Source organism: Lepus europaeus, chromosome 8 (genome assembly GCF_033115175.1).
Source record: "Lepus europaeus isolate LE1 chromosome 8, mLepTim1.pri, whole genome shotgun sequence".
Taxonomy (NCBI): domain Eukaryota; kingdom Metazoa; phylum Chordata; class Mammalia; order Lagomorpha; family Leporidae; genus Lepus; species Lepus europaeus.
The window spans coordinates 129,617,805-129,642,942 of record NC_084834.1 but is presented as its reverse complement, the minus strand read 5'-3'; the positions used below and the strand labels follow the sequence as shown (position 1 = coordinate 129,642,942).

The following is a 25,138-nucleotide window of genomic DNA, read 5'->3' as shown; positions in this document are numbered from 1 at the left end:
TACAGTCTCCGCTCTGGCAGAGGAATTCAGAAGGAAACCCATGTTTCTCCCAGCCTCCACGGAGCTGTTCTGAAGGCGGCTCTGCAATGTATCTGAATGTGTGTGCAGTGGTGGGGAGCTCCAGCAGACCCCGAGCCGGGACACAGGAGCCGGGATGTGGGGTGGGGGGATGCACGGCCCTGGGCCGTGCTGCAGGGCTGGGCGCCACCTGCTCTGAGCCACCACCCTCACGTGGCGGGGTGGCTGACCTCCTTAGCAGCCAGGCTCCTCCCCCTGCCTGATTTAAGTGTCACTCAGCTCCAAGGCTGTTCCTTCGGAAACTTGACCCTTGGTCCAAAATAAAAGGAGGATCATCTGTGTCTTTCCGAGAACAGCCATTAGCACCCATTGCAGCGGCTGAGTGCCGGCTGGGGACACAGCTGCGAGGGAGCCGGCGTGGCAGCTAATCAGAGGCATTGTCCTCCCCAGCGCAGACGAGGCCGTGTCAGCAGCCTTGCAAGCCTGTCATTAGGGAAACAGCGAAAATGTCGACTTCAGCGCACTTTCTCCAAAAGTAAACTTAGAAAGTGACAGCGTGGGGAAAGGGACAGGCGCACAGAGCAGACTCCGGCTGACACTGCACTTGGGTCCCTGCGCGTGTCACAGAGCATTCTAGAAGTAGCGGATGTGGCCGGCTTGGTGGAGGAGGCGCTAGGTGCAAGCCGGTGCCTCTGACCCTGAGACAAGGGTGCCTCAACTCCATGGAGCCAACCCCTTCTGCCCAAGTGTGTCCTGTGCCGTGGTTCTGATCCTGAGTCACAGCCCTGGACCTCAGTGCGGGTCTCCTGTGTGGTTCTGATCCTGCGTGAGAGCCCTGGGGTGAGTGTGTGTCTCCTGTGTGTGATTCTGATCCTGTGTCAGAGCCCTGGGGTGAGTGTGGATCTCCTGTGCTGTGGTTCTGATCCTGCGTCAGAGCCCTGGGGTGAGTGTGGATCTCCTGTGCTGTGGTTCTGATCCTGCGTCAGAGCCCTGGGGTGAGTGTGTGTCTCCTGTGTGGTTCTGATCCTGCGTGAGAGCCCTGGGGTGAGTGTGTGTCTCCTGTGTGTGATTCTGATCCTGTGTCAGAGCCCTGGGGTGAGTGTGGGTCTCCTGTGCTGTGGTTCTGATCCTGCGTCAGAGCCCTGGGGTGAGTGTGGATCTCCTGTGCTGTGGTTCTGATCCTGCGTCAGAGCCCTGGGGTGAGTGTGGGTCTCCTGTGTGTGGTTCTGATCCTGCGTCAGAGCCCTGGGGTGAGTGTGTGTCTCCTGTGTGTGGTTCTGATCCTGTGTCAGAGCCCTGGGGTGAGTGTGGGTCTCCTATGCTGTGGTTCTGACCCTGTGTCAGAGCCCTGGGGTGAGTGTGTGTCTCCTGTGTGTGGTTCTGATCCTGCATCAGAGCCCTGGGGTGAGTGTGGGTCTCCTGTGCTGTGGTCCTGATCCTGCGTCAGAGCCCTGGGGTGAGTGTGGGTCTCCTGTGCTGTGGTTCTGATCCTGCGTGAGAGCCCTGGGGTGAGTGTGTGTCTCCTGTGTGTGATTCTGATCCTGTATCAGAGCCCTGGGGTGAGTGTGGGTCTCCTATGCTGTGGTTCTGACCCTGTGTCAGAGCCCTGGGGTGAGTGTGTGTCTCCTGTGCTGTGGTTCTGATCCTGCGTGAGAGCCCTGGGGTGAGTGTGGGTCTCCTGTGTGTGGTTCTGATCCTGCGTGAGAGCCCTGGGGTGAGTGTGTGTCTCCTGTGTGTGGTTCTGATCCTGCGTCAGAGCCCTGGGGTGAGTGTGTGTCTCCTGTGTGTGGTTCTGATCCTGCGTCAGAGCCCTGGGGTGAGTGTGGATCTCCTGTGTGTGGTTCTGATCCTGTGTCAGAGCCCTGGGGTGAGTTTGTGTCTCCTGTGTGGTTCTGATCCTGCGTGAGAGCCCTGGGGTGAGTGTGTGTCTCCTGTGTGGTTCTGATCCTGCGTGAGAGCCCTGGGGTGAGTGTGTGTCTCCTGTGCTGTGGTTCTGATCCTGCGTCAGAGCCCTGGGGTGAGTGTGTGTCTCCTGTGTGTGGTTCTGATCCTGCGTGAGAGCCCTGGGGTGAGTGTGGATCTCCTGTGTGTGGTTCTGATCCTGCGTGAGAGCCCTGGGGTGAGTGTGTGTCTCCTGTGTGTGGTTCTGATCCTGCGTCAGAGCCCTGGGGTGAGTGTGTGTCTCCTGTGTGTGGTTCTGATCCTGAGTCAGAGCCCTGGGGTGAGTGTGGATCTCCTGTGCTGTGGTTCTAATCCTGCGTCAGAGCCCTGGGGTGAGTGTGTGTCTCCTGTGTGTGGTTCTGATCCTGCGTCAGAGCCCTGGGGTGAGTGTGTGTCTCCTGTGCTGTGGTTCTGATCCTGCCTCAGAGCCCTGGGGTGAGTGTGTGTCTCCTGTGTGTGGTTCTGATCCTGCGTCAGAGCCCTGGGGTGAGTGTGGGTCTCCTGTGTGTGGTTCTGAACCTGCGTCAGAGCCCTGGGATGAGTGTGGGTCTCCTGTGTGTGGTTCTGATCCTGCGTCAGAGCCCTGGGGTGAGTGTGTGTCTCCTGTGTGTGGTTCTGATCCTGCGTCAGAGCCCTGGGGTGAGTGTGTGTCTCCTGTGTGTGGTTCTGATCCTGCGTCAGAGCCCTGGGGTGAGTGTGTGTCTCCTGTGCTGTGGTTCTGATCCTGCGTGAGAGCCCTGGGGTGAGTGTGTGTCTCCTGTGTGTGGTTCTGATCCTGCGTCAGAGCCCTGGGGTGAGTGTGGGTCTCCTGTGTGTGGTTCTGAACCTGCGTCAGAGCCCTGGGATGAGTGTGGGTCTCCTGTGTGTGGTTCTGATCCTGCGTCAGAGCCCTGGGGTGAGTGTGTGTCTCCTGTGTGTGGTTCTGATCCTGCGTCAGAGCCCTGGGGTGAGTGTGGGTCTCCTGTGTGTGGTTCTGATCCTGCGTCAGAGCCCTGGGGTGAGTGTGTGTCTCCTGTGTGTGGTTCTGATCCTGCGTCAGAGCCCTGGGGTGAGTGTGGATCTCCTGTGCTGTGGTTCTGATCCTGCGTCAGAGCCCTGGGGTGAGTGTGGGTCTCCTGTGTGTGGTTCTGATCCTGCGTCAGAGCCCTGGGGTGAGTGTGGGTCTCCTGTGTGTGGTTCTGATCCTGCGTCAGAGCCCTGGGGTGAGTGTGGGTCTCCTGTGTGTGGTTCTGATCCTGAGTCAGCTCTGGGCCGGAGTGTGGCCCCTCATCACCCAGGCTCTGAGTGCACAAGGTGCCCATGGAGACGACAGCATGGCCTTGTCCTCACCCGGACTGTGAGTGCAGGTGCCACAGAGCTGGAGCCTGGGCAGTGAGTCCTGGACGCGCCTGTCGGTGTCCGGAGTCTACACCAGTGGTTCCATCCGTAATTGCGGTTAAGGATGTGTGCGCCCACAGAGCGGAGGTGGCCAGGCGGGGTGAACTGCTGGCGGTGCGTGGTGGTGAGGAGCTCGCATCACTGCTCTGGGACACACTGCCCTGTGGTGACTACATTCGAGCTGGCAGCAGGCCCTGCAGGCTCCAACGTCGCAGGACGGGGCTCCCGGGGGTGAGCTTTCTGCGCAGCAGGAAGCCGGTGGTGCAGGCTCCTGGGGACGCAGCTGGTGGCGGGGAGAAGCTAGAGGGCCAAGCCCAGCCTCCCCAGGGACATCGTCAGCCTGATGGGGAAACACTGCGGTTTGCCAGAAAATGAAGAGCAGCCGCGAGGGGATTGGCAGATGCCGGTTCTGGCAGTGGCATTTGAAGAGCTGTGACTGTGGCCTGTGCTAGGGCTGTGTAGATAGCCAGAGTTTGAAGGTGCCTGGGTGGCCTCCCGTCTGCACTGAGGAGACCTGGAGGAGTGACTCTTTCTGTTTCTGTCTTTGCAGAGGAAGAAGGCGGAGACCTGGCCCAGGCGGGCCTCACCTTTCCCGGGCCGGCGGAGGAGGACCTAGGTACAGTACAGCCAGTGGCCATGCAGCGACACGCGGTACCCACGCTGCACCTGCCGTGGCCGGGCATGCTCCCCGCCAGGATGTGTCGGCATGAGGACTTCCAGAGTCAGCAGAGCTAAGCGATGGCAGCCGTTCACGTGGCACGCGCGGTGGGCACTGGGCAGTTCCAGCCTGCAGGGCAGCAGGCACCACAGGGACGACTCCCGTCCACTGCCGCTGGGCACTCAGGCCCGCTCTGCGTCCATCACAGCAAGTCCAGAGCGCCCCGGGGCCTTTTCGCAGGTCTCTCCTGAGCCGAGGGAGCGGGTTTCTGTGAGCAGAAATCTTTATGTTTCACAGCTGTGGCTGTGGGATCCGTGGCTCCTGGCGTGGTTTAAGGGGTAAGACTGAGAATGGAAGGACCCAGCCTTGCACAGCTGTGATTGTCTTTCTTGAAAATCAGTCAAAGAAATTTGGCTCTTCCGCTTGGAATCAGGAGAACAGGTGGAGTTTGAAAGGGGTGGTGGCGGGTTATCCGCTGTGGGCAGGTCTTCAGTTCCACACAGTCTCCACTTGGCAGTGTGGGCGGAGTGGCAGTTCTGCTTCCATCAGGGGAGACCGGGACCTCGTGGTGGCGGTTGCCAGGTCTCCACGGAGAGCCGTGACTGCCGGGCACCGTGGCCATCTGACTTCCGATTCCCTGGGACCTTGAAAGTGCCCACCCCCTGTGCTGGATCTGGGAGGACACCACCACTGTGAGTCCACAGCGCCAGTGCTTCTGTGGGACGGGGCTGTGGAGTGAGGGGACAACACCAAGGTGACCTGGAAATAGCCGCCCTGTGCCATGCTTCTGTGGCAGCAAAGTGAGCAGAGAGCAGGTGCCCCCTGGGACCTGGGCCTCCACAGCGGGGCCGTCCCTCGTGTTGCTGACCGCTCACAGGTGCGCTGGGGGTGAGTTTCAGGGCCTGAGCCCAGGAAGGGGCCAGCCGAGAGCACAGTGGGCCCCTCTGAGGGCAGCCAGCTCAGGCCTGGCCGCGGGGTCCTGGGCTTGTCTCAGGGTCACAGGACGGGGCGGGAAAGGGCTGAGGGGACTGTGTCAGGCACCGCGTGGGCATCCTGTGGGAGGGCTGCGGGGTGGATGGTGTTGCTTTTATCAACATGAAATACACGTAGCACGAACGCCGCCGTTTTAACCATCGTTAACTGCACACTTGAGTGCACAGTGCCTTCCCGTTGCCGCCCATCCATCACTCGCACCGTCCATCTCCAGAATTTCCTCAAACCTGACCCCTCCCCCGCCTGGCACCACACAGCCCACTTCCTGTCTGTGTGGGGCTGATGACTCCAGGGTTCCTAGCTGGGTGGTGGCTTGTCTCCCCGAGCCGCGTTCTCAGGGTCACCACATCAGTGTGCCTCGGGAACTGGATGTGCGCACCACGCCAAGCTCGCCCCCCATCGGCTGTGGACAGCATGGCCATGGTGTGTGGGTGTCCGTGTGCACCCATCTTCTGAGGAGCCTTCCCCACATTTCCATAAAGTTCTCAGCGAGCTCTGTCTCGGATCTCGCCACACGGCGGTGGCTGGTGGCTTGTGGGTTAGAAGAAGAAGGAGCCATCGGAGGCTGGGAGCTTTGCAAAGACAGGAGCACGAGGGGGTGGCAGCCAACACACAGCGCCCCGTGCTCCAGTGTCGGGGGGCATGCCTGCAGCGGGGAGTCTGCCACCTGGATTTCAGGAGAGAAGGCAGCGACTGCACGGGCACCGTGCCTGGGGATCATCCTGGTCCCAGCGCTGAACTGTGGGCTCCCGGGCCCAGGTCTGCGTCCGTCGGCACTGCCGCCGCCGCCTGGCCCCAGGCCCACGGGCTCTGATGCCTCGTCTGAAGCTGGTCTTGGCGTCCGTAACATTGAAACTTCCTGGCCTGAGGTTTGTTGCAGGGAGAGCACTTGTTTTTAATTCCCTCCAGCTTGTTCAGTTATGAGTGGCAGTTAAAGTTGTCAGTGTCCGCCGTTGTGACGTGTGCGCGTTGTAGGTGATTCTGTGGTTGGGGTGCCGCAGCCATCACTCGGCAAACTTCACATCTTGTGGAGTGTCGAGAATGCTTCATGTCTAATCTCCCAGCCAGCTTCAACAACAGGATCCGTTCTTTTCTTTCTTTCTTTCTTTCTTTTTTTTATTTTATTTATTTGAGAGGCAGAGTTACAGACAGAGTGAGAGGTCTTCCATCTGCTGGTTCACTCCCCAGATGGCTGCAGCAGCTGGAACTGGGCTGATTTGGAGCCAGGAGCTTCTCTGGGTCTCCCACGTGGGTGCAGGGGCCCAAGGACATGAGCCATCTTCTGCCCTTCTCCTGGGCCATTAGCAGGGAGCCAGACTGGAAGAGGAGCAGCTGGGACTTGAACCAGTGCCCATATGGGCTGCCGGCACCAACTAGGCCGCAGCTGCAGCCCTCTTGTTCTACCCTTGATCTCTTGAGCCTACTGCCCTGTCTGTGGGGAACTTTGTGACTTCTGACCAGAGTCTCCCAATCCCCGCCCCCTGCTGTTGGCCACACCCACAGTCCCACTTCCTTTCTGGCTTTGTGGACCTGGCTCACTCGTGCTGCCCAGCATCCGCCAGCATCATCCACTTTGTCTTGAGTGACGGGTCTCCTCCTCAGTCTGCTCGTTCCTCCAGAGTGTGGATGCCACCGTTTCCATGTCCCTCGTTGCTGGTGGACACTGGGATGGGAGCTGGCGAGGGTGTGGGCGTGCCAGCGCTGCCTGTAGGTCCCAAGTGTGTCCCCAGGGGCATTGCTGGCCCCCGCCCTGTGAGCTCTTGGCACCCGGGGTGGCCAGCCCTGAGGAGAGGAGTGGGAAGGAGCAATTAACAGGAAAGGTGGAATGGAGAGGAGGAAGCCTGGGTGAAAGCCCCCTGTTATTAAAGTCATGCGTCGGGAGCAAATGGCATGATTTTAGACATTTACTTCTCCAAATTAAATCTCCCATTCCCCTCTAAGTTAACAGGGCTAACCTACGAGGTTTTCAAAGTCTTGTTCCAATTCTCAGATTTACGGATCTGTAACACCACTGGGCCAAGTTAGAACTAAAAGCACTTTTGAGTGGATTTTTGTGCAGGGTATAAGGGAGGCATCTAATCTCATTCTTCTACACATGGAGATCCAGTTTTTCCCAGCACCATCTGTTAAAGATACTTCTTCTCCACTGGTTGATTTTAGCTCCTGTATCAAATATAAGCTGGCTGTGAATGCATGAATTGATTTCTGGAGTTTATATTCTATTCCATGGTTCAAAATCAGACATGTTCAAACCACAGGTGTCTTTCTAAGGAACAGAGAAACTCTCCTGTTGATAATGTCTGGTTGTCCTCAGTCACTGGAGTGATGGCCTCCAGTGTGAGTGACACAGGGGGTGACGGCACAGGCAAAGTGACTACAGCATGAGTGACACAGGGGGTGACGGCACAGGCAGAGTGACTACAGCGTGAGTGACACAGGGGGTGACGGCACAGGCAGAGTGACTACAGCGTGAGTGACACAGGGGGTGACGGCACAGGCAGAGTGACTACAGCGTGAGTGACACAGGGGGTGACGGCACAGGCAGAGTGACTACAGCGTGAGTGACACAGGGGGTGACGGCACAGGCAGAATGACTACAGCGTGAGTGACACAGGGGGTGACGGCACAGGCAGAGTGACTACAGCGTGAATGGCACAGTAGGTGACAGCACAGGCACAGTGACTACAGTGTAAGTGACACAGTGGGTGATGGCACAGGCAGAGTGACTGCAGCATGAGTGACACAGTGGGTGATGGCACAGACACACTGGCTACAGTGTGAGTGACACAGCAGGTGCAGAGTGACTGTAGTGAGAACAATCCACCCTTTCCGGAAGTCATGTCTGCAAGAACAACCTTCACATGCAGGAGTGTTACCTGCTCCACTCACTTCTGTAATTCTTTTTAAAGATTTGTTTTATTTGTTTGAAAAGCAGAGTAACGGGGGGGGAGGGGTCCTTCCATCTGCTGGTTCACTCCCCAGATGGCCACACCAGATAGGGCCAGGCCACATCAGGAGCCAGGAGCTCCACTCGGGTCTCCACGTGCCTGCAGGGCCCAAGCACTTGGCCATCTTCTGCTTCCTTCCCAGGTGCATCAGCAGGGAGTGGATCAGAAGCAGAGCAGCAGGGGCTTGAACCTGGACTCTGGTGTGGGATGCAAGGCACAGGTGGCGGCTTAACCTGCTGTGCCACACACAGGCCCCGCTTGCTGTAATCTTGGCCTGGGACAGCAGATGGCAGCCAGCGCTGCACAGCCACAAGCCCACACCCGTGGATGCGCCAGCCACACGGAGCAAATGCATCTCTGCATTGCGCGTGTCCTGAGCGCATGCTGGTGCTTCCCTGCGCTTCACAACGTGTCTGTTACTCCCCCCCGCCCAGCGACGGCTGGCCTGGGGGCTGGCAGCCGTCTGTGCAGACCTACAGCCTGCACAGGGCCTGGAGCACGCCTGGGGTCCAGTAGTCCACTGGGCCGGGCACGTGTGCCCTGGGGACCTGGAGGGATGGCGCTTCTCCAGAGTTACATTTAAATCCGCTGTGATGAGTTGGTGATTTATTCACACTTCTGAAAAACATTGTATTGGCCCAAATTTTGCATTGGTAAGTTCACCGCAAAATGACAGTTAAAAAGTGAGTGATCAGATAATTAAAGAATATGAAGCACATATTGCATATGAAACGCGGCAGGAAAGGAATGGACACAGCGTGCAGTGTAAAATGTGAACATTCACCCGACCACAGGGAGGGCCTTCTTCCACGGCAGGCACGCGTGTTCTGAACATGTGTGTAACGTGTTACGTGAAGCCTTGGGAATGGGACGCCACCCAGCACTGTTGTGTCTGTGACGGTTAGGGCACACATGTTACTTAACCAGTGTCCCCTGCACCTGCTTATTTTTCCTGTGTTCTCCTACAATCCACCCTGGGCATATTCAGACTGTAGTACCTCCATGACCAGCCACGCTCATTTCCATAAGGTAGATTTCTAGTAATTTCTAGGAACAGTGGAAGCAGTGCTGTTTTGAATTTCTGTGTAGAAACAGGGTAATAAATCCTCCTGGAGCTAGCGTATTCATTTTCCTTTTTCAATTGATTTTTAGTTTCTGCAGATTCCATGTCTCACCTAGATAGAATTCTGAGAATACGAAGGTACTCTGCCTCCCCCTCTCCTTTCCACCCTCCCTCCCTCTCCCCAACCCTTTCACTACCCCCCTCCCCCACCAGACCCAACCCTGCGCTCCACGCAGTAAAGAGCTCCAGGACTGAACCTGTTCCTTTTCCTGGGTCCTTGGCACCCAGGCCTCCATGCTCCCCTGGCCCCGGCCCCTCCCTGCCCCCACTATGGGCCTTGGGGGTGGCACTGCCACAGCAGGGGCAAGCAGGGTACTCAGACCCTCACCCACCGAGGGGACTGCAGGAGGGGGCATCGTGGTTCATCAGCCCCGTTTTAAACTCCTGTTTCTGTGCAAGCTGGAGTCAGCCCCCGTCTCACCGTTGGTGAGAAGTCGGGAATCGGGGTGCCCGGCTGCATCTCCGGGGGCGTGCCCTGACGTCCTGCTGCAGTCTTGGGGCCGGGCTGCTGCCGGGTAAGGCAGGTGGTGAGCCGTCCACACCCCATCCAACACCGTGTGAACTGTCTCCTCTGTGGGACACGTGGCAGGTGCAGTGCGCTGGGGCGGCAGGGGAGGGAAAGGCGTGAATACATGGTAGCTGTGGCTGGTAGGGCAGCCGGCTCCACGTCACAGCCAGAAGTGGGACAGAGGGGTGGGCAAAGGCAGGAGGAGGTTGGGGGGAGGTAGGTGAGCACAGGGAAGGGAAAGCTAGGACGGGAACAGAACCAGGTGGGATGGTGCAGTTGGTGGCAGAAGCACGGCTGGAGGCCGAGCGGGTTCCGGCCATGATGGCTGACTCACAGCAGGGAGGCCTGAGGGCCATTTTCTGCGTAGCCTGGATGGCATCTGGGGGACCCCGGCCTCACTGGGGGGAGGGTGCCAGGGCGTCGCGCTGCCCTGACGCTCCTTAGAGAGCCAAGGCCGCTCATGCTGCATTCTGCATTTCTGTGTTTGAACTTGGACACCAAAGAATGAGTTCGGGAAAACGGGCCCCAGGGCTGGCGCCCCCTGTGGGCCAACTTCAGGATTTCCTCTGCTGGGCTGGGGCGGGGGGGGGGGGGGGGGGGAGACCTCACTGTGGGAGGCGTTGCCTGTGGCCCTGCCAGGGTGGAGGAGGTGCTGGGATCTGGTTCCAGGCACTGGGCACCTGCCCACCTGGTCTCTGTGGGAGTGGGCCCCGCCGAGTGGGAACTGTGTGGCCCTTGCAGGGTCTATGGAGTGACAGAGGGGACACCATGCCGTGCTGTGTGAGCCCCGCCCCTGGACACAGCCACAGAGCCAGAGTCCTCAGGCCCTGCCCTGGAATCCGTGTGGGCAGCCAGCCGTGGGGAACGGGCACTCAGCCTGCAGCGCCTGGCAGAGCCCAGCCCAGGCTGCGCGTTGAGGTCATTTCCTGCGCCCAAGGTCAATTCTCGGGAAAATGCATTTGTCTTCCATGAAGCAAGGTATGCACACGCGTGTGTTTGTACACAGGCACACATACGGACATGGACAAATCTGAGTAGCAGCCCGGGAGAGCCAGCCTTGCACGTTCCAGAAGCCAACAGTTGCACACGGCACCGACGCTGCAGCAGGGACCCGGACTGTCAACGTCTGAATTGGGTGAATGAGTGCCTTCTAGCGTGAGCGAGGGGTTTTGTGGGGGTGACGTTGCCATGGGTAGGAGGAGGACTCCTTTCCTGGCCCCACAGGACAGCTGCTCCACTCCTGCACTCCGCTGCTGGAACGTCGGGACTCGCACAGTGGCTGCGGACTGCGGACACGGCTGACTCATTCACGAGGCTGAGCCATGGCCAGCACCAGCGATGTTAGGACAGCAGCGGGCATCGGTGAGGCATCGTATGGCCGAGCGGCGTCTGGATTGCGGGACTCGCTCAGACGGCGACAGGCCCTGAGAGGACGCCTCCTTCAAGAACAGGATTTCCATGACGACCAAGTCCACTTGCGAATTGCAGCAGCTGCTGATGCTGTTCATACTCTGAGGGCTGTGGGGTCAGGGCTGGCAGCGCGTGGCTGGGGGGAGTGCCAGGTGCTGGGCACAGTCAGAAGGCGAGCTGGGATCTTCTCGGCACCCAGTCGGGGACGCCTGGGTGGGCCTAGCTCTGGGGTGGGTGCTGGCCGTGACCGGTGCGTAAGGGAGCCAGGGCTGTCACCAAGCGCTGAGTTCTCTGAGAAGCCGGGTGCATGTGAGCACTGATGGTGACTTCCTGTGGCTTTGAAGAACTTCACCGACTCAGCCACTGCTGTTCAGTGGACGGGAGGCCGAGCGTCAGCCGGTGCAGCTGCGGGGTGGGACAGACGACTGCCCTAACTCGGGCTGGGCACACCCTCCATGGAAGGGTGGGCGCTGGGCTGCCACATCCTCACCAGCATCGGGCGTGGTCCTCTCCGGCCTGTGGCCGTTCTAACCGGTGTGGCAGTGTCGCCTGGTCTCGCTGGAGACAGGAAGCGGGGTGTGTGTGTCCACGAGACGTCCGCTCCCATCTTTGGGCCGTCTTCCAGCCTGGGTCTGACGTTCCTGGCTCCTCCAACTCCATGACTGCTCTGGGGCACAGCGCCCACGGCCACCCCGCCAGCCTGCATGACACGTGGGCTGAGGCGGCCTCTGAGGGTCTGTGTGTGCCGGGCCCGTGCGGCCGTGGGGAGGACCAGGTGCTCGGTGTTTTCCAAGATGGGGCCTCTGCGTCTCGTAGAAGCCCGAGGGGAGCCCAGCCCAGCTTCCAGTAAGACTTGTGGCCCAGGGCCCTGGGGTTCACGGCTCGGGCTCTGCCAGGGGGCCCTGCCCAGGTCTCCTCTCGCCACAGGGGAACGGTGCCCCCATGAGCAGGGCCACTCTGTGTCCGTCTGTCTTCCCTGTGAGCTCCGTCTGTTTCACTTGCTCGGCTGTGTTCTGGTTGTTAGCAAGGTGTGAGGCCTGAGCCTGAGACAGATGGGTGAGGTCTCCGAGCGTGGGCCCTAAGGGGCTCCTGGGGTCTGTGCCTGTGCCAGGAGCAGGGCGGGCCCAGGGGTCTGCTGCATGTGTTGTTCACGGAGCTGGGCTTCGGGAAGGGAGGGGCAGACCGGGAACCCCCAGGAGTCCCCCCGCCACCGTGAGTAGGGACTGCTTGTGGATGTGGCCCCGGGAGAAGGAGTGCGTGGGGAGGGGGCAGATGCTCCAGGACTGCGGCCCGGCACAGCAGGCGCAGCGTGCCCAGAGCCCGTCTCGTGTAGCCGGGGCCGCAGGCGCCCTGGGCGTGCTCTGTGCGCTGCCCGGCGGCTCCTGAACAAACTGCATGCCACTCTGGGGTGCTCCCTTCTCCTCCCAGAGGAGGACTGCCGGCCACCCGTGTCCCTGGCTCAGAAGCTGGACGGCCTCTGTGTGCTCTGTGTCCAGGTGCCTGGCACTGCTCAGACGGGGCCCTGCAGTGGGCGTCGTCGGTGGTGGGTGGTGAAATACAGGAGCTTCCATGTGGGCAGTGGGAGAAGAGTGAGGGAGCAGGATTTGGAGGTGCAAGTAGCCATTTGCACACTAACTTGATGCTGGGGGTGTGCACCAGGCACTTCCCGAAGCCACACATGAGCAACAGCCGCCATGCCTGCTTTGTGGCTGTCCTGAGAGAAGATACAATGTCACAGTATGTGGCAGGTCAGGCTGCGGCTTTCAGGGTTTGAAGGCCGTTCACAGGTGCTGGGTCCCACAGAGGCTGCAGAGGGCTGAGCTGGCCTCAGGGCTCCCCATGCACAGCTGGGCACAGATGGCGACCCCCCCACCTCGTGCTCGGGCCGTGAGGTTCCCCTGGGAGTGCCATGGCACAGGGACAGAGTGCTCTAGGAATGAGCCCACGGCTGAGGTTGTGTCTCTGATCTCTGTGTAGACAGAGGCAGGGCAGGGTGCAGCCAGGTGGGGACCCTGGGCCTGCGACTCCAGCCTCGGCCCCAGTACCCTTTCCTCCCTGCTCACGTGAGCCCCACACAGAGAAGCACCTGCCGAGACTGGGCAGTGGCCAGATTTGCCCCAAAGGAGAAGGGGCCAGGGAGGGGAGGTTGAACGCAGGGCTGGAGGAATCCAGGGCTGGTCTTCAGGCGGTTGGAGCAGAACAGCCCTGGCCCCCAGCCCACCCCCTGTCCCACCCCCAGCCCCAGTCACCGTCAGACAACAGCTCGGGCTCCGTGGGCCGTGCTGGAGACTCACCGTGCCCTCCATATCTCGTCTGTCCCGGGGGGCCACAAGACAGCCACATGAGCACTCCTGGGATGCCCCTCTTGCCTCCAGTCCTGGGATGAGCTTCCTGGGGGACGTCCACCAGCACAGTGGGGGCTTTTACACACATCTTGGGAATGAAGTGACCGGACGAGTCCGTCAGGTTAGCAAACTCCCCAAGGGACCTGCATTCCACAGGAGCCTGGGACCATGAAAGCCCTGAGGCTCTATGTTGTGGGCAGGACGCAAGGGGCCTGCCACGTCAGCCTGGCCTACATGGGGCCCACGCTTATGCCCCTTGCAAACCCTACTGTGTCTGTCACAGAGGGGCCTTCGGGCTGGGACTAGCACCTGCCAGGGCTGCGGGGAGCTGGCCCTGCAAGGACTCGGCAGAGCACCGAGCCTGCCCGGGGCCTCGCAGCTCAGCTGCAGGTGGTGCGGCCGATGCTCCTCCCCCGCCTACCCGTCTGCCCTTTCTGCTCCAGGCTTTGCACCAGGGTTCTGCCCCCTCAGCCTCCCCTGTGCCCGCTGACTGCTCCCTTTGAGTGCTGGGTCCTTGCCACCCTGGACAGGAAAGAGCTTCGGGTCAGGAGCTCAGAATCAAACCGCGCTTCTGACAGCCGAAACCTGCTGTGTGGCGCCGGGCTTCTGCTGGGCTGCGTCGTGCTCCGGTTGGATGCTCTGGCGCTGAGCTGGAATCCGTCAGCTGGTGGAACTGCCAGGCGATGCCAGGTGCTCTCCAGCAGCACGGTGAGCTGTCACCAGTGACGGCCCCACTGTTCCCCCTGCACCAGGAACCCCGGGGACCCCAAGGCATGGTCCTGGGTGAGAGCTCCGCCTTCGTGAGACAGCCTGGGCAGAGGACTGGGGGTCTCAGAGCGTCGCTGAGCTGCCTGGCTCGCGCCTCAGCCTCTGCGTGGGTGAAACGGCTGGCACGTGCCGTCAGGGTCCCCCCTGTTCTACAGTGAGCAGTGAACCCTTGCCTTCCCTTGGCTCAAGGCAGACAGCGTCTCCCACATCACATGGCCCAGTCCGTTCCCAGCATGGCAGCTCCTTAGAGGAGCGTGGCATGGCATGTGGCATGGTGTGATGTGCCATGGCATGCACGTGGCACGAAGGCACCTGCATAGGGTGGAACCAGGTGGAAGGAGAGGCACATGGAGGTATCAGAGCCTCGATCCCTGGCAAGGCTGGGCCTCTGGGTGGTGCTCAGCCTCGTCCTAAGTGGAACCAAGCCCGCAGCCGCCCATCTGCCGTGCTGTGCCAGAGACCACTGGCTGCCCTGTCCCCGCTGTGACAGAGCCCAGCACGTGCCACACTGCCCAGGAGCTGTATCCGCTCTGCAGTGGAGCCGACTGTGTTTCCTGATGTCTCAGATGGGACCGAGCACCAGGTGCCAGGAAGAGCCACCGATCTTTAACAAACGGGGGTGAGGTGGAGGTGGGGGGTGGGACAACAGGAAGGACAGCGCAGCACATGAGGGGCAGGAGTGCAGCTTTGCTTCTGACCTGGGCAGCTTGTCGGGACTGCTGGATCCCATTAGACAGTCAAGGAGGCCTTGAGCCAAAGGCCACGGTCAGCGGGGTCTGGGCCAGCAGTGGGAGTGCAGCCACCGGGCCAGAGGCCAGGGAAGCCACGAGGCAGGACGACACCAGCAGGGCCTCTGTGCACCCTGGGCCGCACTGCCATGGTCAGAGGAGCAGCTGGGGATTAGAGTCAGCTGACTGGCAGCCAAAGCCGCTGGCCAGGAGGGGAACGGCTGTGGACGGCACTGATGGGTGGGCGACCAGGAGGGCGTGGCCACGACCTGCAGCAGAGGCTGCAGAGAGAAAAAGGCAAAGAAAGGGCGAGAGATGTGCGGCAGCGGGGAGCGGCAGCCCGGGGTTAAGGCGTTCGCCATAAAACACGGAGAGAGAGCGGTCCCGAGCATCTTTAAAAATCTGATGAGAGGTAGAGAAGCAATGAGAGAGAGGAGAACTTTGGAGCTGCTGACGGGCCAGGCAGGGGTGGAAGGAAGCAGAGGGCAGCCCGAGGACCAGGACAGGGTCTCCAACAGAGGTGATGTCGGCGTCTGCCAGGGTCCTCACGGTCAGGCTGGAGCCTGATCAGGGAGATTCTCACCCAGTGCTGCTGCCGACAGAGTCTTGTCCCTGTGGTGCAGGTGCCCAGCTGGGCAGCCAGGACCAATCAGACGATCGCCCCAATGGATGCCAGGTGGCAGGGGCTGGCGGTGGTGGGCAGGCCACTCACGTCCTCAGAGGCCACCTTAGTCAGCGTGCAGCCAGGACCAGGCCCCCAGGAGAGGGACTTGACTGCCTGGGGCTCCCAGAAAGTCGCTGAGGGCTGGGATCCACTTCTCACCAGAGCAGGGCGGGCAGGGACGATGGAGCAAGAGGAAGAAGGGGCTTCAGGTCCCCTGGTGGAGCGGCCAGGGAAGTGCTAGAGAGGAGCAGTGTTGTGTTCCCAGCCCAGCTGCCCGTGTCCACCTGGGGGCTCGGGACCGCATGACCTCCTGGAAAGGGCCCTGCAGCACGGACACAGGAGCTGGGCCAGCAGACGAGGGCAGGAGGAGAACAGACGTGAACCGACCGGCCAAGGCGGGTTCTGTGCGAGCTCGGGCAGTGCTGATGCTGAGGGAGGCTGAGCCTCCCGTCCCACCTTCCTAAGGTGTCTGTGCGAGCCTTAACCATCCTGACCCGAAGTCTCCCGCCAGTTCCCTGCTGGGGAAGCCACGCGGGAGTTCTGAGGCTGCAGTCACGTTTATAAAAAGCTCTGAGTGCAGAGCGCGCTGTTCGGCTATTCTCACGGCCAGGGCAGGCGTTGGAGCGTTTGGCAATCACAGGAGTGGAGCTTGGACTATGGGAAACCTGGCGAATGATTGCTCCTTGCAGACTCTGAGGATTTCCAGCGTAAGAACTGCTACGCGTGGTGCGACATTAACTGACTCGCCCCAGCAGGCAGGGAGAAGGCTGGGTGCCAGGGAGCACATGCTCTGGTCAGAGACTCAGAGACGGAAGCCCCACCTTTGCAGATCCCGTTAGCATCACAAACAGGATTGTGGAGCGCTAGAATGCCACGTTTGCCAGCACTCTTCACCTCAAAGTTTATCCCGGCTTTTTGTGCTCGCTAATTGTTTTTTTTTCCATTTATTAAACTTTTATTTAATGAACATAAATTTCCAAAGTACAGCTTATGGGTTACAGTGGCTTCCCCCCTCCCATAACTTCCCTCCCACCCGCAACCCTCCCCTTTCCCGCTCCCTCTCCCCTTCCATTCACATCAAGATTCATTTTCAATTCTCTTTATGTACAAAAGATCAGTTAAGTATATATTAGGTAAAGATTTCAACAGTTTGCCCCATATAGCAACACAAAGTGAAAAAGCTACCGTTGGAGTACTAGTTATAGCATTAAATAACAGTGTACAGCACATTAAAGACAGAGATCCTACATAATATTTTTTTAAAATTAATTAATTTTCTATGCCATTTCCAATTTAACACCAGGTTGTTTTTTTTCATTTCCAATTATCTTTATATACAGAAGATCAATTCAGTATATAATTAGTAAAGACCCCATCAGTTTGTACCCACACAGAAACACAAAGTATAAAAATACTGTTTCAGTACTAGTTATAGCATCACTTCACATTAGACAACACATTAAGGACAGATCCCACATGGGGTGTAAGTACACAGTGACTCCTGTTGCTGACTTAACAATTTGACACTCCTGTTCATGGCGTCAGTAATCTCCCTAGGCTCTAGTCATGAGTTGTCAGGGCTTAGGAAGCCTTTAGAGTTCGCTGACTTTGATCTTATTCCGATAGGGTCATAGTCAAAGTGGAAGTTCTCTCCTCCCTTCGGAGAAAGGTACCTCCTTCTTTGATGGCCCCGTTCTTTCCACTGGGATCTCACTCACAGAGATCTTTCATTTAGGTCTTTTTTTTTCCCATGGTATCTTGGCTTTCCATGCCTACAATACTCTCATGGGCTCTTCAGCCAGATCCGAATGCCTTAAGGGCTGATTCTGAGGCCAGAGTGTTGTTTAGGACATCTGCCATTCTATGAGTCTGCTGTGTATCACGCTTCCCATGTTGGATCCTTCTCTCCCTTTTTGATTCTATCAGTTAGTATTAGCAGACACTTGTTTTGTTTGTGTGATCCCTTTGACTCTTAGACCTATCAGAGTCATCAATTGTGAGCTGAAATTGATCACTTGGACTAGTGAGATGGCATTGGTACATGCCACCTTGATGGGATTGTGTTGGAATCCCCTAGCACATTTCTAACTCCACCATTTGGGGCAAGTCCGATTGAGCATGTCCCAAATTGTACATCTCCTCCCTCTCTTCTTCCACTCTTATATTTAACCGGGATCACTTTTCAGTTAAAATTTAAACACCTAAGAATAATTGTGTGTTAATTACAGAGTTCAACCACTAGTACTAGAACAACAACAACAACAACAACAAACACTAAAAAGGATAAAGTATGTTCGCTAATTGTTGAAAAGCCATAAAGTCACCAATTCCGTGTGTGCTCCGCCCCCACGGCCTCCTCCCAGCTCCAGTGTTTTCATTCCAGGCTCTTGTCCTGAACCAAGACAGACGCTCCAAGTGCTGACACAGATAAGGTGCACGGAGTGATAAGGCTCCGGAAGAAGTGAGCAGGTGAACGTATATGCACGTGCACACGTGAGCCCCACACAGAGAAGCAGCTGCCGAGACTCGGCAGTGGCCAGGTTTGCTGGAAAGGAGAAGGAGTGGGGGAGGGGAGGCCGAAAGCAGGGCTGGAGGAAGCAAGTCTCTGGCAGCTGCGCCAGGGTTTGATGTGGTGGTGGAGTGTGGCCTGGGTAGAAGAGAGGGAGAGGCAGGCAGAGAAACCCTTAATTACTTAAACATTTTTAAAGGTAGAGTCAGAGAGGGAGAGGTTTTCCAACCTCTGGTTCACTCCCTAAAAGGCCACAATAGCCAGGGCTCGGCCAGGCCAAAGCCAGGAGCCAGGAGCTTCATCTGGGTCTCCCACGTGGGTGCAGGGGCCCAAGCACTTGGGCCATCTTCTGCTTCCCCAGGCCACAGCAGGGAGCTGCATTGGAAGTGGAACCGCCAGGACTCCAGCTGGCATTCATGTGGGATGCTGGCGTTGCAGGCAGCTTAATCCATTATGCTACAATGCCAGCCCCTGTTCTTTAAATTTTTAAAAATTTATTTGAAAAAAAGCCGGTGCCGCGGCTCACTAGGCTAATCCTCCGCCTTGCGGTGCTGGCACACCGGGTTCTAGTCCCGGTCGGGGCGCCAGATTCTGTCCCAGTTGCGCCTCTTCCAGGCCAGCTCTATGCTGTGGCCAGGGAGTGCAGTGGAGGATGGCCCATGTGCTTGGGCCCTGAACCCTATGGGAGACCAGGAGAAGCACCTGGCTCCTGCCATCGGATCAGCGCGGTGCGCCAGCCGCAGTGGCCATTGGAGGGTGAACCAACAGCAAAGGAAGACCTTTCTCTCTGTCTCTCTCTCTCACTGTCCACTCTGCCTGTCAAAAAATTTTAAAAAAAAAAATTAATTAAAAATTTTTTATTTGAAAAATAGAGAGCACCCCCCTTCAATTCAGTGGTTCACTCCAGCAAATGCCATGTCTGGGCTGGGACCAAAGCCAGGAGCCAGGAGCTCCATGCAGGTCCCCCATGTGGGTGGCAGGAACTCAACTGAGGGAACCACAGCTGGGGACTGGACCCAGGCACTGCACTGAGAGATGTGGTGTCTGCCCTGCCAGGCGTCTCTGCCCTGGGAAGTTCTCTGCCCCCCTGGAGTCTCTGCCCCAGGAAGTTCTCTGCCCCCCTGGAGTCTCTGCCCCAGGAAGTTCTCTGCCCCCCCTGGAGTCTCTGCCCCAGGAAGTTCTCTGCCCCCTGGAGTCTCTGCCCCAGGAAGTTCTCTGCCCCCTGGAGTCTCTGCCCCAGGAAGTTCTCTGCCCCCTGGAGTCTCTGCCCCAGGAAGTTCTCTGCCCCCTGGAGTCTCTGCCCCAGGAAGTTCTCTGCCCCCTGGAGTCTCTGCCCCAGGAAGTTCTCTGCCCCAGGAAGTTCTCTGCCCCCTGGAGTCTCTGCCCCGGGAAGTTCTCTGTCCCCTGGAGTCTCTGCCCCGGGAAGTTCTCTGCCCCCTGGGGTCTCTGCCCCAGGAAGTTCTCTGCCCCCTGGAGTCTCTGCCCCAGGAAGTTCTCTGCCCCCTGGGGTCTCTGCCCCAGGAAGTTCTCTGCCCCCTGGAGTCTCTGCCCCAGGAAGTTCTCTGCCCCCCCTGGAGTCTCTGCCCCGGGAAGTTCTCTGCCCCCTGGAGTCTCTGCCCCAGGAAGTTCTCTGCCCCCTGGAGTCTCTGCCCCAGGAAGTTCTCTGCCCCCTGGAGTCTCTGCCCCAGGAAGTTCTCTGCCCCCTGGAGTCTCTGCCCCAGGAAGTTCTCTGCCCCAGGAAGTTCTCTGCCCCCTGGGGTCTCTGCCCTGGGAAGTTCTCTGCCCCCTGGAGTCTCTGCCCCAGGAAGTTCTCTGCCCCCTGGGCGTCTCTGCCCCGGGAAGTTCTCTGCCCCCCTGGAGTCTCTGCCCCGGGAAGTTCTCTGCCCCCCTGGAGTCTCTGCCCCAGGAAGTTCTCTGCCCCCCTGGAGTCTCTGCCCTGGGAAGTTCTCTGCCCCCTGGGGTCTCTGCCCCAGGAAGTTCTCTGCCCTGCCAGGTGTCCCTGCCCCGCCCCCTCAGCCTCTCCAGTTCTGTGCTGCTGCAGCCTCCCAAGAGAATTGGAAGCACGAGCTCTCGTCTTCCCAGCGCCATCCCCCCACCCCCCGGGCTCCTGGGTCAAAGCCATGGCTGAGTTTCCCACCTTCACGAAGAGCCCCAGGGCCTCCATGGGAGCCACACACGGCAGCATCTCTGGGCAGAGCCAAGCAGGAGGATGGCCCTGAGCAACCATGAGGCTGATGGTGCTCTCAGAGGCCTCCCTGGGTTTTTGGGAAATGTGCGGTGCAGCAGCTGTAGGCCCACACATGGGCCACAGTCCACCTGTGACGCCTGCAGGTCCACATGTGGGGCACAGTCCACCTGTGACACCTGCAGGCCCACATGTGGAACACAGTCCACCTGTGACGCCTGCAGGTCCACATGTGGGGCACAGTCCACCTGTGACGCCTGCAGGTCCACATGTAGGACACAGTCCACCTGTGACACCTGCAGGCCCACATGTGGAGCACAGTCCACCTGTGACGCCTGCAGGGCCACACGTGGGGCACACTCGGCACACTGCACTTGTGACTACTGCAGGGCCATGCATGGGGAATAGTCCACCTGTGACGCCTGCAGGCCCACATGTAGGACACAGTCCACCTGTGACACCTGCAGGCCCACATGTAGGACACAGTCCACCTGTGACACCTGCAGGCCCACGTGTGGAGCACAGTCCACCTGTGACACCTGCAGGCCCACGTGTGGAGCACAGTCCACCTGTGACGCCTGCAGGGCCATGCATGGGGAATAGTCCACCTGTGACACCTGCAGGCCCACATGTAGGACACAGTCCACCTGTGACACCTGCAGGTCCACATGTAGGACACAGTCCACCTGTGACACCTGCAGGCCCACATGTGGAGCACAGTCCACCTGTGACGCCTGCAGGGCCACGTGTGGAGCACAGTCCACCTGTGACACCTGCAGGCCCACATGTGGAGCACAGTCCACCTGTGACGCCTGCAGGGCCATGCATGGGGAATAGTCCACCTGTGACACCTGCAGGCCCACATGTAGGACACAGTCCACCTGTGACACCTGCAGGCCCACGTGTGGAGCACAGTCCACCTGTGACACCTGCAGGCCCACATGTGGAGCACAGTCCACCTGTGACGCCTGCAGGGCCATGCATGGGGAATAGTCCACCTGTGACACCTGCAGGCCCACATGTGGAGCACAGTCCACCTGTGACACCTGCAGGCCCACATGTGGAGCACAGTCCACCTGTGACGCCTGCAGGGCCATGCGTGGGGAACAGTCCACCTGTGACACCTGCAGGCCCACATGTAGGACACAGTCCACCTGTGACACCTGCAGGCCCACATGTGGAGCACAGTCCACCTGTGACACCTGCAGGTCCACATGTAGGACACAGTCCACCTGTGACACCTGCAGGCCCACATGTGGAGCACAGTCCACCTGTGACACCTGCAGGCCCACATGTGGAGCACAGTCCACCTGTGACGCCTGCAGGGCCATGCATGGGGAATAGTCCACCTGTGACACCTGCAGGCCCACATGTAGGACACAGTCCACCTGTGACACCTGCAGGCCCACATGTGGAGCACAGTCCACCTGTGACACCTGCAGGTCCACATGTAGGACACAGTCCACCTGTGACACCTGCAGGCCCACATGTGGAGCACAGTCCACCTGTGACGCCTGCAGGGCCATGCATGGGGAACAGTCCACCTGTGACACCTGCAGGCCCACATGTGGAGCACAGTCCACCTGTGACACCTGCAGGGCCATGCATGGGGAATAGTCCACCTGTGACACCTGCAGGCCCACGTGTGGAGCACAGTCCACCTGTGATGCCTGCAGGGCCATGCATGGGGAACAGTCCATCGTAAGACACTCCCCAGTGTATCTGCGGCCCAGGCCCAGTGCCACCTGCCCCTCCACGGCTTCCTCCACTGCTCCAGTGGTGACTGAACTTGAACACCTGTTCAAGTGTTCAGTCAGTTATTTGCCTGCTAATGAACACCTCAGTTCATTTCATCAGGAATGGAGCTGTGACTAACAAGAACCAGAAAGAAGATGAAATCCAAATGCAAAATCAGGGAAAGGACAAAGCAAAGGAGCGAGAGCGACACAGGACCTTGGCCTGAGCCCGGCGCTGGCCTGCGCAGGCGGGGCACTCGGTCGTGTACAGAGCTGCCCCAGGCCCCTCAAGGGGGTCTCCGCGTGTCCTGTGAGGGCGGGGCACCCAGAACGGGCCACGTCAGCATCTGCCCTTGTGTATGACACTGCCCCGGGCCCCTCGTGGGGGTCTCCGCGTGTCCTGTGAGGCCGGGGCACCCAGAACGGGCCACGTCAGCGTCTGCCCTTGTGTACGACACTGCCCCGGGCCCCTCAGGGTCTCCGCGTGTCCTGTGAGGGCAGAGCGAGCGCTGACAGGTTTGTGCTGTGGGTCGCGTGGCCAGTGCGCACACCTGATGTGCTGCAGGATTCTGGTCGTGGTTCATGGCGGGTTTGTATGTCCGCAGTCATAGGGGATGCTGGCCTATAGTCTTCCGCGGCCTCATTTGACCACAGCGGCAGGATGAGGCTGACCCTGATGGGTTCCTGTGGAATGGGCCAGAAGTGGCTCCCCGTTCTGTTTCTGGGGAGTCTGACCAGGACTGGTGTCCGTTCTTCCTGAGATGTTTGGTTGAGTCCCATGAAGCCGTCTGGGCTGGGGCTTTTCTTCTTTGGGGGCTTTGGTGACAAACTCACTGCCCCTGCTTCTCCCTGTGTGGAGACTTCCAGTTTCTTCTCACGGTAACGCATGTGTTTCTGGGAGCTGTCACTGTGCCTGGTGTCTGAGGGGTTGACGTACAATTGCTCATGGTGGTCCTCAATGGTGGTAACCCCCAATTCTCTTTGAGTTAGATCAGGAGTCCTCTCTTCCCAGTCTAGTAAAACATTTATCAACTTTGATGGCCTCAAAGAACAGGTTTTGGCTTTATTGATTCTCTCTCTCTCTCTCTCTCTCTCGCTCCTTTTCTCCATTTCATTTATGCGTGCTCTAATGTTTATTATTCCTCGCCTACTGCTAGCTCTCTCTGCCCACGTGAATTGCGGGGTCAGCCTTTGAATGCCTACAGAGGAGCAGCCGGGACTCGAGAGGGACGGCGCAGACGCCACAGAATAACTGGGGAGTGCTCGTCTGTCTTGAAGACGTCAGCTTGCCAGTCTGGATGTGGAGCCTCCCCGTTTGTTTAGTTTGTTCTGTCTCCCAAGACAGATGTACAGTGGTCAGCATTCAAACCTTGTGCTTTCTTGGTTCGAATCTTAAGGACCCAGTTTTCTAAAGGGGGTTTTGTCCGAGTTCCCTGTGACGTGCAGAGGCCACACCTTCCAGACCCTCACGTGGCAAAGACAGGATGCGCTCCCAGCCACGTCTCCATGTTCCGTGTCCTGTCTTTATGTGGCAGCATCCTGACAGAGCGGCTGGCCAGCCATGGATCCAGTGGGGGTTTGGAGAAGGCAGGCTGAGCAGGGGCTACCCTGGGGGACCCAGGTGGGGACAGCAGTGTGGATGGAGGGACGAGGAGCAGAGACAGGGAGTCCATGGTCCCAGTGACTGGCCTGGCAGCCTCACATCCCCACAAGACCAACTATACTTTCTGAAGAAACACCGCCATGTGAGTTTGTTTTTGGAGGGTCACAGCGGCATGATGTGGCAAGTCAAGTAGCAGTGCCACAGTCACCATGTGGCAGGTCAGGTAGCAGCACTGTGGTCATGATGTGGCAGGTCAGTTATCAGTACCACAGTCACCACATTGTCAGGTCAGGTAGCAGCACTGTGGTCACAGTGTGGCAGGTCAGTTATCAGTACCACGGTCACCACATTGTCAGGTCAGGTAGCAGCACTGTGGTCACAATGTGGCAGGTCAGTTATCAGTACCACAGTCACCACGTGGCAGGTCAGGTAGCAGCACTGTGGTCACAATGTGGCAGGTCAGTTATCAGTACCACAGTCACCACGTTGTCAGGTCAGGTAGCAGCGCTGTGGTCACAGTGTGGCAGGTCAGTTATCAGTACCACGGTCACCACATGGCAGGTCAGGTAGCAGCACTGTGGTCACAATGTGGCAGGTCAGTTATCAGTACCACGGTCACCACATTGTCAGGTCAGGTAGCAGCGCTGTGGTCACAATGTGGCAGGTCAGTTATCAGTACCACGGTCACCATGTGGCAGGTCAGGTAGCAGCGCTGTGGTCACAATGTGGCAGGTCAGTTATCAGTACCATGGTCACCACATTGTCAGGTCAGGTAACAGCGCTGTGGTCACAATGTGGCAGGTCAGTTATCGGTACCACGGTCACCACATTGTCAGGTCAGGTAGCAGCACTGTGGTCACAATGTGGCAGGTCAGTTATCAGTACCACGGTCACCACATTGTCAGGTCAGGTAGCAGCGCTGTGGTCACAATGTGGCAGGTCAGTTATCAGTACCACGGTCACCATGTGGCAGGTCAGGTAGCAGCGCTGTGGTCACAATGTGGCAGGTCAGTTATCAGTACCATGGTCACCACATTGTCAGGTCAGGTAACAGCGCTGTGGTCACAATGTGGCAGGTCAGTTATCGGTACCACGGTCACCACATTGTCAGGTCAGGTAGCAGCACTGTGGTCACAATGTGGCAGGTCAGTTATCGGTACCACGGTCACCACATGGCAGGTCAGGTAGCAGCGCTGTGGTCACAATGTGGCAGGTCAGTTATCAGTACCACAGTCACCACGTTGTCAGGTCAGGTAGCAGCGCTGTGGCCATGATGTGGCAGGTCAGGTAGCAGCATATGGCCACGACATGGTGGTTCAGTTATCAGTGTTGTGGTCATGATGTTTCAGGTTAGGCACCAGCATATGGCCACACGTGGTGGGTCAGTTATCAGTGCTGTGGCCACGACGTGGTGGGTCAGGTAGCAGCATATGGCCACATGTGGTGGGTCAGTTATCAGTGCTGTGGCCACGACGTGGTGGCTCAGTTATCAGTGCCATGGTCACCACGTGGCAGCTCAGGTAGCAGCGCCGTGGTCACAATGTGGTGGGTCAGTTATCAGTACCACAGTCACCACGTGGCAGGTCAGGTAGCAGCGCTGTGGTCACAATGTGGCAGGTCAGTT

At 58.6% G+C, this 25,138-nt stretch overlaps 1 protein-coding gene and 3 non-coding genes across 4 annotated transcripts in view; 1 reads left to right on the top strand and 3 right to left on the bottom strand.

The window, feature by feature from the left end:
• The window catches only part of DLGAP2 (DLG associated protein 2), a 441,306-nt gene that overhangs the window by 316,645 nt on the left and 99,523 nt on the right, over nucleotides 1-25,138 (top strand). The window contains exon 4 of the mRNA XM_062198983.1: nucleotides 3,887-3,952. Coding sequence (XP_062054967.1) covers nucleotides 3,887-3,952 — 66 coding nt within the window. The remainder of the gene's footprint in view (nucleotides 1-3,886; nucleotides 3,953-25,138) is intronic.
• LOC133766132 (small nucleolar RNA SNORA17) lies at nucleotides 20,456-20,523 on the bottom strand. The gene has a single exon (XR_009866683.1). It is a non-coding gene; the product is annotated as a small nucleolar RNA SNORA17 (small nucleolar RNA).
• LOC133766131 (small nucleolar RNA SNORA17) lies at nucleotides 20,804-20,922 on the bottom strand. The gene has a single exon (XR_009866682.1). It is a non-coding gene; the product is annotated as a small nucleolar RNA SNORA17 (small nucleolar RNA).
• LOC133766133 (small nucleolar RNA SNORA17) lies at nucleotides 21,389-21,507 on the bottom strand. Its single transcript, XR_009866684.1, has one exon. It is a non-coding gene; the product is annotated as a small nucleolar RNA SNORA17 (small nucleolar RNA).